Source organism: Trichechus manatus, unplaced genomic scaffold (genome assembly GCF_000243295.1).
Source record: "Trichechus manatus latirostris isolate Lorelei unplaced genomic scaffold, TriManLat1.0 scaffold00011, whole genome shotgun sequence".
Lineage (NCBI taxonomy): Eukaryota > Metazoa > Chordata > Mammalia > Sirenia > Trichechidae > Trichechus > Trichechus manatus.
The window spans coordinates 11736436-11750446 of record NW_004443947.1 but is presented as its reverse complement, the minus strand read 5'-3'; the positions used below and the strand labels follow the sequence as shown (position 1 = coordinate 11750446).

Below are 14011 nucleotides of genomic sequence, written 5' to 3'. Positions count from 1 at the left end.
ACTACTTGGTGGTATTTTGCTTTTCGATCTAATGTATATTTAACTGCTCTCATTAGGGGCTATTAACATAGGAAATAAAGTTGCTGGGCTTTGCTGGTGGGTGGGTAGAATGATTATCCTGAAGAATAATCCCCTGAGGGAAGCATTCTTGAACTCCTGGGCTGGGTTAGGTTCCTCCTGTGATCCCACAGCCCCGTGGGTTTACAGATGTTACATTCTTATTCTGTTGAATATATATCTCTCTATACTTGACTATGAGCTTCATATCAGAAGGAACTTTGTCTTGTCTACTTTTGTATCCTCAGCGCTTGCAGTGTGTCTGGAAAATGTAGATTTCCGGAAAAGGTTGACTAGACCTGAATAAAGCATAAACCCACGGCGAGTCCCTTTCTGCCTCAAACACCATTGAGTCTCTAGGGCTCCCTAAAGGAGGGGATGGCTATCATCTAAGTAAACAGATAGCTGAAAGAACCCTGGGGCTGCTTCAAAGGGAGCTAGTGATTTGCTGGAAGGTAGGCTGGAGCAAACGGATAGGGTCTTTGGGAGGCTTCTCATGGAATATCTGGGGTCTTGGGGATTTAAGTCCTTGTCCACAGGGGGAAAAGAGGTGAGGTCACTGGAAAAAGCTAAGAAAATGATGTTCTTCTGGTGCATGACATGCCCCACCCAGCTACATGCATGGACTCACACATACACACATGTGCACACACACATACTCATGTGCCACAGGGCTCTTACCTGTGTAGTTCGGTGGGCAGACACACACGTAGTTATTGATGCCATCTACGCAGGTGGCATTGTTTTCGCAGTCATTGTCCTCACAGTCATCTGGGTTGATCTCACACCGCTGTCCCTCAAAGCCCAAGGGGCAGGAGCAGCTATAGGGTTGTGGGGGTTGGGGAGGAGGGGAGCCAGGTGTCAGGTTGGGTTGAAATGACAGAGAAGAGTGGAGGGTGGGGAACGGGGATGAGATACAGTTAGTCAGGTTTCTCTTCTGGAAGGAGGTGGAGAGCAGCACATTTGGGCAATGAGGCCTTGGGGACCTGGGCAGGAAGATTCTTAGGTTCTTCAGATGCTTAGGAACCTATGAGTCATTTCATCTAGCCTCCTGTCTCGGGGCAATAGGATATCTCCCCAGGCTTTGGCTGGCTTGCCCCCAGGGCCATTTCGACCCAGAAATGCGTGCTTCACCATTCCCCCTGCTGAAAATGGTTTCCGTGATATAATTTAAATTCCTCCTGCTGTCCTCTAAACCTCGCTTCCTTTGGCTCGTCTGTGGTGCAGTTTCTTTTGTAGAGAAAGAAATTATAACAAACATCCCCACTGAGTGACCTTCTCACTCGAAGGCAGCCTCTCTATCTTGAGAGGGGCAGAGCACAGTGGCCAAGCTCACGGGCTCTGGAATGGGATTTCCTGCAAATGAATTCTAGGTCTGTTGCTTCTAAGCTGTTTGACCTTGGAAAAGTTACTGCAATTTTCCGTTCTCAGTTTCTTTATCTGTTGACCAGGGTATTATTATCTATCCCCAGGGTGGTTGTGAGGATTCAATGAGATTACACAAGTAAGACATTTAGAAGGGTACGTGTTGTTATTAGCTGCTATTGAGTTGGCCCTAACACATGGCAACCCCGTGCGTGACCAAGAAACGCTGCCCAGTCTAGCGCCATCCACGTGATCAGTTGTGGATCAGATGGTTGTGATCCATAGGGTTTTCACTGGCTGATGTTCAGAAGTAGATCGCTAGGCCTTTCTTCCTAGTCTGCCTTAATCTGGAAGTGCTGCTAAAACCTGGCCAGCATCATAGTAACAGGCAAGCCTCCACTGACAGATGGGTGACTGCACGTGAGACTTGAACCTAAGTTCAATTCTACCACTGAACCACCAGTGCCCCCGTAAGGGAGCGTAGCACATAGAAAATGCTCAGAAAGTTACCTTTGTTGTTGTTGTTAGATGGATGCTACGAGTCGATTCCGGCACATAGCAACCCCATGTGACACAGCAGAACTGCCCCATAGGTTTTCTAGGCTGTAACATTTATGGGAGCAGATCACGACGTCTTTCTCCCTCAGAGTGGCTGAGTGGGTTCAAATTGGCAACTTATCAGTTAGCAGCCAAGTACTTATCCATTTGTGTTACCAGGGCTCTTTAGTTACCTTTAGTTCTGGACAAAACCACCCTACTTCCTTAGCCTTTCCTCAAGGGTGCCACTTCTCCCTATCGTGCATTCCTACCCCTTCTGAGCTCCCTCCAGCTTCTGGGGGGTGAGGGGATGGGGTGGGAGGACCCCGCTAGTGCCAAGACTGAGGCCTTCTGGTGGGCTTGGCCTAAAGCACCATAAATCAGCACAATGTATTTCCTTAACTTGTCCCTGGAGTGTCAAATCTCTTGGCTAAAAATTCAACCACCTGGCCTCTGCCTGACCTTGGTCACATACCCAAGATTAAGCAGGAAGATAAGTCAGAACAGATAAAGGCTGGCAGATGGGGGAGAGGGGTGAGGGAGCATTTAGGGATGGACAGGAGGCCAGTATCTGATTAAATAAGCACTACACTGAATCTCCTTCTTTCCACGGCCCAGCCTGCTAGTCAGGTAGTCAGGGACTCACACCATCCGTGCGAGTGTGCTCCGCCTCAGACCCGCAACTCCAGGCCTCTGTTTCAGAGACTGCTGTGATTTGGGATATTTTTTTTTTGAATCTCAACTAATATGAAACGGATTTCCGTGTTCTTAGAATTCTAAACGGGGGCAGTGGTGGTTCAGTGGTAGAATTCTCACCTTCCATGTGGAATTCTGGAACTATCACAAACCCCTTCATACGATGAGTCTCCAATCTTGATGCATAGCCTGCTCGCAGAAAGAGCAAAGGCTGGCAGAGCTGGCTGGACAGAAGATGACCAAGGCAGGAGATGGGACTGCCCTAAGTGTTAACTAGTTCTTAAAGTCTGCCTGAGCCCCACCGAGGTTTTCATTGAGGACAGGGGAGACTTCGGCCTCCTTGCCACCCTCTGTCCACTCCACTAGCAGCTCCTATTCCCTGGACCAGCCACCCACAGCCCACTACCAGGCAATCTTCAGACTCTGGGGAGAGCCAAAGTAACTCATCTTCAGGAAGACAAATGAGCAGCTCCATGGTTTACAGTCTTTGAAAACCTATCTCCTGTCTGGCTCTGAGGAAGTAGCCTTTTTCTTGAACACCCAAGGTCCCTGACAAAAAAGGGGATATGAGGCATTTTGCTACCTCAAGAGCTCAGACCCAAGAACCCATGGCCTTTTATAGTATGACTCACACACACAAACCATGCCATCCCCAAGTATTGGGACCTCATTATCTTCACTCTCCACTCCATTTCCATTTCTACACCCATAGATGTGAGACCTTTTCCTTTTAAAATAAACACTCAAAATATTTAAAGCTTATTTGAAACTCCTCAACAACTGCAGATGGATACGGGATCCTTCTGCTCACCCCACCTCCAGCAGAGACAGGAGAAGCGCCATGCCTGCTGAGGGGAGGTCTTCCCTCTTCTGAGCCCCCTCCCTTGATTGCGGTAGCAAGCAGAGCCTAGGTTTAGCTTGGAGGTGTGTTTGCTGACTGGGGCCAGGTCAGCACCTCGGTGATTCCCCTGTGGTTTCTTCTGTCCACCTCTTCCCACCAGTGGGCAGGTGGGAGGTGGGTGGTTTGGCCGGCTTCAGGCAGGAAAATGAACTCTGCCTTGAATTTCACTTTCGAGAGTCAGAGCTTGACGGGACTGGCTTGGAAGGTGGACATGTGGGTGGGCTGAGTTCCCTGGGGAGGAGAACTGAGAGTTCAGAAGCTGATTTCTTTCACAGACCACACAACAGCCACGCTGAGGGGCCTCCGGTCAGAGGGCCTTTGGTAATGAATTGTTTGCAAAGTGAGCTCTACAATGCCTGCACAGAGCTTGGCATCCCATGACCCCTCCTTTACTACTGAGGGGCTGCCACCCAACCTATTGTCACATGGGAGATACAAAGGAGACAATTTCCCACTGTCTGCTTTTGGCAGGGCCACAGACTGCCAAAAGTGGGGATTTGAAAGCATCTTGGGAGGGTGGGAGGCAAGAAGGGGGCCTGAGGTTTGGGTGGAGGCCTGATCTCACTCCTAGGATAGGGATGAGAAAAACTTAAGTGGCTTCTATCTCCTTTTATTACTAAGATCTAAATGCCAGGGAAAAAAAAGGACTGGACAAGAGGTTGAAAGACCCAGGAACGAGTAAGTGTCAGCTTCACTGCTCCATGGATATGTGGTCTAGAGCAAATCAATCTCTGTGTCTCAGTTTTCTCATCTGTTAAATGGGGATAGTACCTACCAAGCTACCAGATAGGGTTGCTGAGAGGACTTAAATGAGATAATGCATGACTAGTTAGTACCTGGCACGTAGTGAGCACATAATCAATGTCGCCTATTATTATTCTTTATAACCCAGAAAAGAATGGTCAAATTGCCAGGCTTGGCAGGTCTTTGAGCCATCATCCCATCCTTCTCTACCTTTAGTCAACAACTAGAACCTCCCTTGGAGTCTCCCTGGCTCTGGAGACACATTACCTGGATTCAAGTCCCTGTACCAATGCTTTCTAACAGTGTGACCGTGGACATAGCATTTATCCCCTTGATGCCTCAATTTCTTATCTGCAGAACAAGGGATACTGGTACCTCCCTGGTAGTGTGTGAAACCATTCACAGAAAGGGCACATAGTAGGCCCTCAGTGAACGTGGCTACGCTTCTTCATAGCCTGCCCTGAGAAATCTGTGGATGAAGCCCTCAAAGATAATGAAAGGCCCAAGGATGAGCTGTTACCTGAAGCCATCCTTATGGATCTCACTCAGGTGGCAGGTGCCTCCGTGATGGCAGGGGTTCTGAATGCAGGTGTTGATGGGCATGCTGCAGTCTTTGCCCTGAGGAGCAGAAAAGGAGAAGCGCCTGGTTAGGGAGGTCTTCCGTGGCGGCCATGAGCCGGGAGCCTCTGGGAGTTCCCAGCATCCTGTGTGATGAAGCCAGGGATATGGTGAAAGGAGATCCTGGGACAAGTCTGCCACGTGACTTGGAGAAAGCCAAAGGGAGCCCTTGCCTCTGGTACTCCACAGCAGAAAGGAGAGGAATATTGAGAACTCAGGAGTCCAGGCTCCAGCTTCACTACTTCCCAGAATCTACACCCTTCTTTCTATTCCAAACTGCAGAGAAAGAGCATGGACTTTGGGTACAGAAAAACCTGGCTTCACATTCTGGCTCCTTCTCTACCCAGTTGGATGACCTTGCATAAGCCTCTTAACCACTCCAAGCCTACCTCAAAGGGTTGCTATGAAAACTAAATTAGATCTCTCACATAAGGACATGCTTAACATTCTGTAACACATCTAACGCATAGTAGGCATTCTATAAATGCTAGTAGATATCATTATTATTATTAGCCTCACTGAGGCTTAATATATTCCACAACTTGAGCCGAGTGGACTGCAGGCTCAAGTGTGGCCAACAGACCTCACCCCATATAAAGTGACAATCCCACAGACTCATCTTTGAGTGGTCTGGACTGGGGCCCAGGTTGGTGTTTATTCTGAAGTTCCTCAGGTGAGTCCAATGTTAGGCTAGGTTGAGAACTCCTGTGATAGAGTATTTTGGGTGGGGCAGGGTTCTTTTAGATTCAGTGGTCCAAGGAGGCCCTTCTGAAGAGGACATTTGAGCTGGTAGGAGGGGGAGGAACATGTGAAGAGAAGGAACACCGAGGTCAAAGGCACTGAGGACGGAGGCAGCCCAACTTATGGCCTCATGGCTCCAACCTCTCCTCTGGGACATTGGGCCAAGGTTGCACCCCAGTCTTGGCACTCAGCCCACTGCAGGACCTGGTAGGGTGGAGCCTGGGGAGGTGTCTGCTGTGTTTGCTTCTGGGCTGCAGGCTCAGTGGCTTGGCCACCATGCCAGGCGTGGGTGATAATGGGAGCCCTCCCACTGCCAAGCCACCTGCTAGCCATCTGCTTGAGAAGTTCCTCCTCCCTCCTCTGCTGCCGCCAGTGCCTGCCATGTCATTTCCAATGGGGCCTGCGGCCTGGGGCCCAGGACGGCCACTGCTAGGGACTGCCGTCCTCCCACCTCTCAAACACTGGAGCCTCAGGCACAGGCTGTGAGCATCCAGAGGAACAGGCCGTGTCTGTCTGGTTCTCCTCATGCCCCCCACAGCTAATGGGCCCATCAGGGGTTTCTTGGAAGGGAGAAGGGTCTGGGTTTATCCTAAACCAGAGCAATAAGGGGCTCCTTTTAGAAAGTCAGCGTGTGGAATGGAAACTGCAATACTAATTCTCACCAACATTCATCGAGCACATTTTCTATTGCAGACCTCATGCTATGAGTTTTATATTTATGATTGCATATAATGCTCACAACAGCTCTGTGAGATTGGTACAATTGTTATTATCTCCATTTTTACAGATAGGGAAAGGGAGACTTGGAAAGTGAGGTAATTTGTCCGAGATTGCACAGCAGTAAGTGGAAGAGGCAGCATCTGAACCCAGACGGCCCAGGCTGGCTTTGCACTTGGAAGCTCTATGCTAATCCTCTTGTTCTGCCCCTTTCAGAACGTGGGCTCTGGAGTTAGGCAGATCTGAGTATAGCTGCTGTGAGCCTTGATGAAATTACTAGTTCTCTCTGAGCCTTGTGTTTATCATTTATAAAATGTTTTTACTCTCCTATGGAGTTAACTGGGGTCCTGGTGGCATAGTGGTTAAGAGCTAAGGCTGCTAACCAAATGGTCAGCAGTTCAAATCCACCAGCTGCTTCTTGGAAACCCTATGGGGCAATTCTATTCTGTCTATAGGGTTGCTATAAGTTGGAATCAACTCAGTGGCAACAGGTTTGGGTTTTTGGTATGGAGTTAACAGGAGTCCCTGGGTGGTGCCAATGGTTAATGGGCTGGGCTGCTAACTGAAAGGTGGGTAGTTTGCGTCCCCCCAGAGGCACTGCCGAAAAAAGCCATGGTGATCTACTTCTAAAAAGTCAGCCATTGAAAATCCCATGGAGCAGTTCTACTCTGAAACATATGGGGTCGCCATGCGTTGGAGTTGACTTGATGGCAACTGGTTATGAAGTTAACTAATGATCAACGGCACTGAGGAAGAAAGGCCTGATGATCTGCTTCTGTAAAGATTACAGCCAAGAAAACCCTATGGAGTAGTTCTACTTGGTAACATATAGGGTTGTCATGAGTCGAGGGCCGATTAGACGGTAGCTAACAACGATTAGAAATCACATATATGTAAGGTACCTCACACAAAACCACATCTCCATAAACAATAGCTACTCTGATGATGATGATAATGATGGTGTTTACGGACGAGCACTGGTGGCGTAGTTTGTTAAGAGCTACGGCTGCTAACCGAAAGGTTGGCTGTTTGAATCCACCAGCTGCTCCTTGGAAACCCATGGGGCAGTTCTACTCTGTCTTATAGGGTCACTATGAGTCGGAATGGACTCGATGGAAATTTTTTTATTTTTTAAATAGTGGCCAAGGGTTTGAGGCAGGGTAGAGTCTGGGTGATTAAAATACTTTTCTTCTGGTCTTTGGTTGGTACCAAAAAGCTCAGGAGTGTGGAGTGATGGACAAATGGCCCACGAAGGGCAGGACAAAGGAGAGCCTTGAGAAGCTCAAGGCAGGGTGTCCCTAGCCCCTGTCTTTGGCCAGCCTCTCTGTTCTGAGGAGTCTCAAGTACCAGGGACTCCCAGCCGAATGCTCCCCTGGGAGTGACAGGGGTGGTGATGGTGGTGGAGGTAGGACTGTCTCCGTCAGCGCCTTAATGCCAAGCACAGAAATCCTGGAGGCAGAGCCTAGCACTTGATGATGGGGTAATTGGGCCTGGGGGTGGGGATATCTATCACTTTCATCTTTTTGAGAAATAGCCACCATTGTCAATGGCTGGCACATTAGCTCAATTCAACTTCTTCAGCCTCATTTTGCTCCTTGGCTGTCCTCCCCCTCGCCCTCTCTCCAGTGTGTGTGTGAAGGACATGGCTGGGCTTCTGGCTCTAAGGGAATTGGGAACAGCTATTCGCTCAGGAGTAAGGAGCCCTGGTGGCACAGCGGTTAAGAGCTAGGCTACTAACCAAAAGTTTGGCAGTTGGAACCCACCAGTAGCTCGATGGGAGAAAGATGTGACAGTCTGCTTCCATAAAGATTACAGCCTTGGAAACACCATGGGGCAGCTCTACTCTGTCATATAGGGTCACTGTGAGTTGGAATTGACTCAACAGCAACGGGCTGCCCTCTCTGGAACCTCTTTTTGAAATGGGGGCATGTGGGCTTCCCTAAGACCTTGCTACTCATTTGGAAATCCCTGGAAGTTTATTAAAAATGCAGAGACTGCTTAATGGTCTTTTGGGGTTTCCTTTTGGGGTGATGAAAATGTTTTGGAACTAGATAGAGGTGGTGGTTGCACAACACGGTGAATGCAGTAAATGTGACTGAGCTGTATACTTTAAAAGGGTTAATTTTTTTTATTGTGGTAAAAAAATCATAACAAAACATTTGCCATTTCAGCCTTTTTTTTTAACGTGTATAATTCAGTGACATTAATTACCTCACCAAAAATGGTTAATTTTTGTTATGTGAATTTCACCTCAATTTCAAAAAAGGGTTCAGGGGAGAAGAATCTTTTTGGGACTGACGGCTGTGTTAATTATATTGATTGTGAAGATGGTTTCACGGGGCTATCCACATGCCAATACATATGAGAACGTACACTTTAAATATGTGCAGTTTATGGTATGGCAATTTGATCTCTATAAAGCTGTTAAAAAATTAAGAGTACAGGCACTGTGGGTTCAGGCAGCTGGGGGTTCAGACCCCTGCAGTTGTCTGACTGTGTGGCTTTGGGCAAATGATTCCCACTCTCTGGGCCTGTCTCCTCATTGTAACATGGGGATGGTAATAGCTGCTTTCTTAAAGATGGTGATTCGGGGATAAAATGAGGCCCTTTATGTAAAGCATTTTGCACAATACCTGGGTCATAGCAAGTGCCCAGTAAATACTATCTCTGTTAAACACACACACACACACACACACACACACTGCATTTCAGGCCTGGTCTCAGTGCTATTGAGTCAGAGCCTGCATTTTAACAAGACTCCAGGAGATTACTGTACACTTGAAAGTTTGAGAAGCACTGTTCTGAGACACTCAACACGTGTGTGTGAAGCTAAATGGGTGAAAAAAAAATCAGCCAACATATATGCTTTATCTCTTGCTATAGACTGAATTGTGTCCTCCCAAAATATGTGTTGAATTCCTGGCCCGTGTACCTGTGGATGTGATCCTGTTTGGAAATAGGGTTTTTCCTTTGCTATGCTAATGAGGCCACACCAGGGTAGAAGGTGTCTGAACCTAATCACTTTTGAGTTATAAAAAAAAAACAGAATAGACACCGAGACACACATAGGGGAAGACAGATGCCATGTAAAGATCATTTGCAGACCAAGGAACACCAAGGAGTGCCCAGGGCTACTGACAAGGAAGGAATTCCCAGGGCAGAGACCCTGATTTGGCCTTCAAAACTGTGAGAAGAGAAATTGTTGTTCTTTAAAGTCACCCCCTTGTGGTATGTGTATTATATTATGGCAGTACTAGGTAACTAAGATCTCTCTCCAAATCTTAGCAGCAAAATAGTTACCCTTTGTGAAGTGTCTACTGAATCCTGGCATTGAGGTAGGCAGATTAAGAATATGACTCCCTTTAGTTCTTATAATAGTTCTGTAGGTGAGTGTGATTATTGCCATTTACAGGTAGGGAGAGCGAAGCTTGGAGAGAAGCAGTGACTGGTGGAGTGGTTAAGAGAATAGACTTTCTTGCAAGAGATATCTTAGGTTATGGCTGTAGCTCATGCACTTCCTATTTATGGAAGCGTGGATATGTTATTTGATCTTTCTCAACCTCAGTTTCCTCATCTGTCAAAAAACAAAAACAAAAAAACCCAAAAAACCAAACCAGTTGTCATCAAGTCAACCCCAACGCATGGTGATCCCATATGTGGAGAGCAGACCTGCTCTATAGGGTTTTCAAGACCGTGACCTTTCTAAAGCAGATTGCCAGGCCTTTCTTCTGAGGTACCTCTGGGTGAGTTTGAACTGCCAACATTTCTGTTAGTAGCTGAGTGCTTAACTGTTTGCACCACCCAGGGACTCCTCACTGGTCAAAGGACGATAACCAAAAATCAAACCTGTTGCTGTTGAATCGATTCCAACTCATAATGACCCTAAAGGACAGAGTAGAACTGCCCCATAGGGTTTCTAAGGAGCAGCTGGTGGATTTGAACTGCCAACCTTTTGGCTAGTAGCTGAACTCTTCGCCACCAGGGCTTCCAAAGGAGGAAAAAGAAACTTATTTCATAGGATGTTTAACAGTATTAAATGAGATAATGCACTTAACCTGCTTCACAGAGATCTGGCATTGTGTAGAGTTAACAATAACGGCTATTAAATGTTAAACAGTGGCTGCTACGATTTTTTTGTAACACAGGTAGTTCTCGACATAGGACGTATTCGAGTTCTGACAAAGTGTACATACAACCATCTGTTGTCTTTTTGTACATCTTATCATTAATAGTATGTACTATATACAATGTTGTAAAGTGTAATTTGTTGATGTTATAATTCTCAGATGTTCACAGATTGGATTTATAAAGATACTGATAATAAAATGCAATAATAATAATGAAAACTTAAAAAAAAAAAAAGAGGTATTCAACTTACGTCAGAACTGACTTACGACGGAGTTGTCAGAACGGAACCCTGTCCTAAGTCAGGGACTAGCTGTATTGTTGCTTTCCAAGGTTACCCAGGTAGTCTATGGGAAAATTGAGATATCTGGATATATTCAGATAGATGCCTCAACTTTGAGTTTGGTTTTGTGTCTACTGCTTGTTGCCAACTCAGCAGCCCACCCAGAACTACTACCCCAGTTGCTCTGTTTGGGTGGGCTCTAACGCTGGCAGGAAGGAAAGCAGGAGGAACAAATTCAGGAGAGGAGTGTGATGTAATCCACAATGGAAGGACCCCTTTGGCTCGACCTGCTCCGTTTTATAATTGGGGAAACTGAAGAGAGGAGAAGCGTGGAGGCCTGCTCTACATTATACAGTCAGGTAGGAACAGACTCCAAAGGGCCCTGCCTGGTGTTCTTTCTACTGCCACTTCCTGATTTTTCCTAACCTGGAGGTTCAGACAGGTCTTAAATGGCCAGGGCTCCTGTCCCTTTGCCCCTGGAATCACAGTACTTGCTCATGGCAGTGAATGCGATGTCTGAGAGCATGGATTCTGGAATTCGTCAGCTCTGAGCTTTGAATTGCAACTCCCTCAGCTACTATCCTCGTTACCTCAATTGTAAAAAGGTCATTTTAGGACCTGTCTGCTAGGGTTGCGATGAGAGGTAAAAAAGATAAGGCATGTACCTCGTTTAGTACCCTTTCAGTACACAGCACCAAAAACCAAACTCGGTGCCGTCGAGTTAATTCCGACTCATGGCGACCTCACATGTTAGAGTAAAATTGTTCCATAGGGTTTTCTTGGCTGTAACCTTTACAGAAGTAGATCACCAGGCCTTTCTTCTGTGGTGCCTCTGGGTAGGTTCAAACTGCCAACTTTTAGATTAGTAGCTGAGCGCAAACTGTGCTACCCAGGGACCTCTTCAGTATACAGTAGGCACTTGATAAATGTCAGCTGCTAACATTACTGTTATGGGTTGAATTGTGTCTCCCAAGAAGACATGTCCAAGCCCTAATTTGAAAGGTACTTGTGACTATGACCTTATCTGGAAATAAGAGTGTGTGCAGATGTAATCAGTTAAAATGAGGTCATGAGGGTGGGCCCTCATCTCTCTGACTGGTGTCCTTATAAGAGAGAAGAGACATAGAGAGACACATAGGGAAGAACACCAGGTGAGAATGGAGGCAGAGATTGGAGTGAGGCTGCCAGAAGCCCAGGAATGCCTGGGGCTACCAGAAACTGGGAGAGATAAGAAATGATCTTCCCCTAGGGTGTTGGGAAAGAGCATGGCCCTGTTGATAGCCTGAATTCAGGCTTCAAGCTTCTACAACCTTGAGACGATAAATTTCTGTTGTTTTAAGTTTGTGGTAATTTGTCAGAGCCCTAGGAAAGAATACAGTTAATAATGTTATCATCCTCTTCATCATCATCACAGCCACCACCACCACATGGACCCCAGAACTGCCTAGGCCCCAACATCTTCCTAAAGCTCAAAATCTCTGTTCCAATTTTTCTACAGTCTACAAGATATTCAGAATCTTGTGAACACAGTCTAACAAGTGATGTGATCCCTCGGTAGCCCTGTGGATTTGCTGTTTGTGCTGACACTGACGGTCAGGCCGTGTATCATATTGTCATCAAGTGTAGCTGGAAAAAGCATGGGCTTCAAACCCAGCTCCACTACTCTCAGACTCAGGTCTGTTTTAACAAAAAGGAAGCAAGACTCAGAATGTGAGGTGGCTTACCTTATTTTTAAAATAGGAATGCTATTATCCACCTTCTAAGGTGGTTATGGGGCCCTGGTGGTGCAATGGTTAAGAGCTCAGCTGCTAACCCAAAGGTTGGCAGTTCAAGTCCACCACCTGCTCCCTGGAAACCCTAGGGGGCAGTTCTACTCTGTCCTCTGTCCTATTGGGTCGCTACGGGTTGGAATTGACTTGATGGCAACAGGTTTTTTTTTTTTTAAGGTGGTTATAAAAATTAAAAAAGGGAATAAATGCATAGGGCCCAGATGAGTACCTGGCACATGGTAGATGCTCAAAAAGATAATTATATGCATATGGAATTAGGAATGTTATAAATGCACATGTCACAGATAGTTCTAGAAGAACAACTGGCTGTCCTTGATGGTTCACAATGTCATAGTCTGATAATCCCTGGTGACACCAGCAACAAACAACCTGTTACTGATGGTCCACCCCACACTCTGATATTAGAGGTGAGCATATGAGGGAGAAGACAAAAGGTAGCAATATGCCAGCTTAGTGAGTGCTTACCGAGTGTCAGGTACTGTCCTAGGTGCCCTGCATACATTATTGCACACTTGATTCTCATAGCAACCCTGTGACACGAGTTTATTTATCCTGTTTTACAGACGAGAATGCTGAAGTGAGGTCCCTGGCCATTGCTACACAGCTAGTAAATGACAAAGCTGGGATCCAGGCTGGCTTCCATGTAATTCCACAGCCTATGCTCTCTCCACTGAATCGATACGAGAGCATTTCAGAGGACCCATGCCTCTTGAATATATATCTGCTTAATCTAGACTCTTCCCTACTAATAGTCAAGTGTGTGTATGTGTGTGTGTGTGTGTGTGTAGTGTGTGTGCTTCTGGGACTCTGGTGAGTTTGAGGCCCTGGTGGTGGCTGCTTGGGGCAGTGGTGGCTGGCTGGCTTCAAAGGGAACCCTTTGGATCTCTTGTCCCAGGCCCATAGGTGGTGCTCTGACACTGTCTGCTGGAGGTAGTGGCTGTAGCTGAGAAAGTCACTAGGCAGCCCTGTGCCCCTGAGCCCTGGGCCTCTCAAGCTTACACATACACGTAAGACCTGGGGATGCCAGAGCCCCTCTCACTCAGCCTATAACAGGCCTGCTCCAGGCTACTGTGGGCTGTGGGCACTCGCTGGGCATTGGGGCTGTCTTAAAGCTCTTTGTCCAGTGCATTCTGATGGGTGTCTTGGGAAGGCTGGAATCTGGAAAGCTGGAAGGGTTCAGGGAAGAGGATCCAGCCATAGCTTTGCTGACCCCACTGAGGGTAAGTGAGGGGCTCAGCTACCCAGGAGATCCCTCAAGGGAGAAGGCTTGGGCTTTGGGATCATACAGTCCTGGGCCCCAAGCCTACTGCTTACTAGCGTTGGGACACTGAGTCAAGCCCTTTCAACTGTCTGAGGTCCACTTTCCACACCTGTAAAATGGGAATTCATGAGACTTTCCTCATCAGTTTCCTGGTGGTGATTAAAAAGAAAAGGTGT

At 47.0% G+C, this 14011-nt stretch overlaps 1 protein-coding gene across 1 annotated transcript in view; it reads right to left on the bottom strand.

Annotated features, from left to right (window-relative positions):
* The window catches only part of SLIT3 (slit guidance ligand 3), a 762848-nt gene that overhangs the window by 30197 nt on the left and 718640 nt on the right, over nt 1–14011 (bottom strand). Inside the window, 2 exon segments of the mRNA XM_004371219.2 lie at nt 739–878; nt 4821–4918. Of these exon segments, the coding sequence (XP_004371276.1) occupies nt 739–878; nt 4821–4918 (238 nt within the window).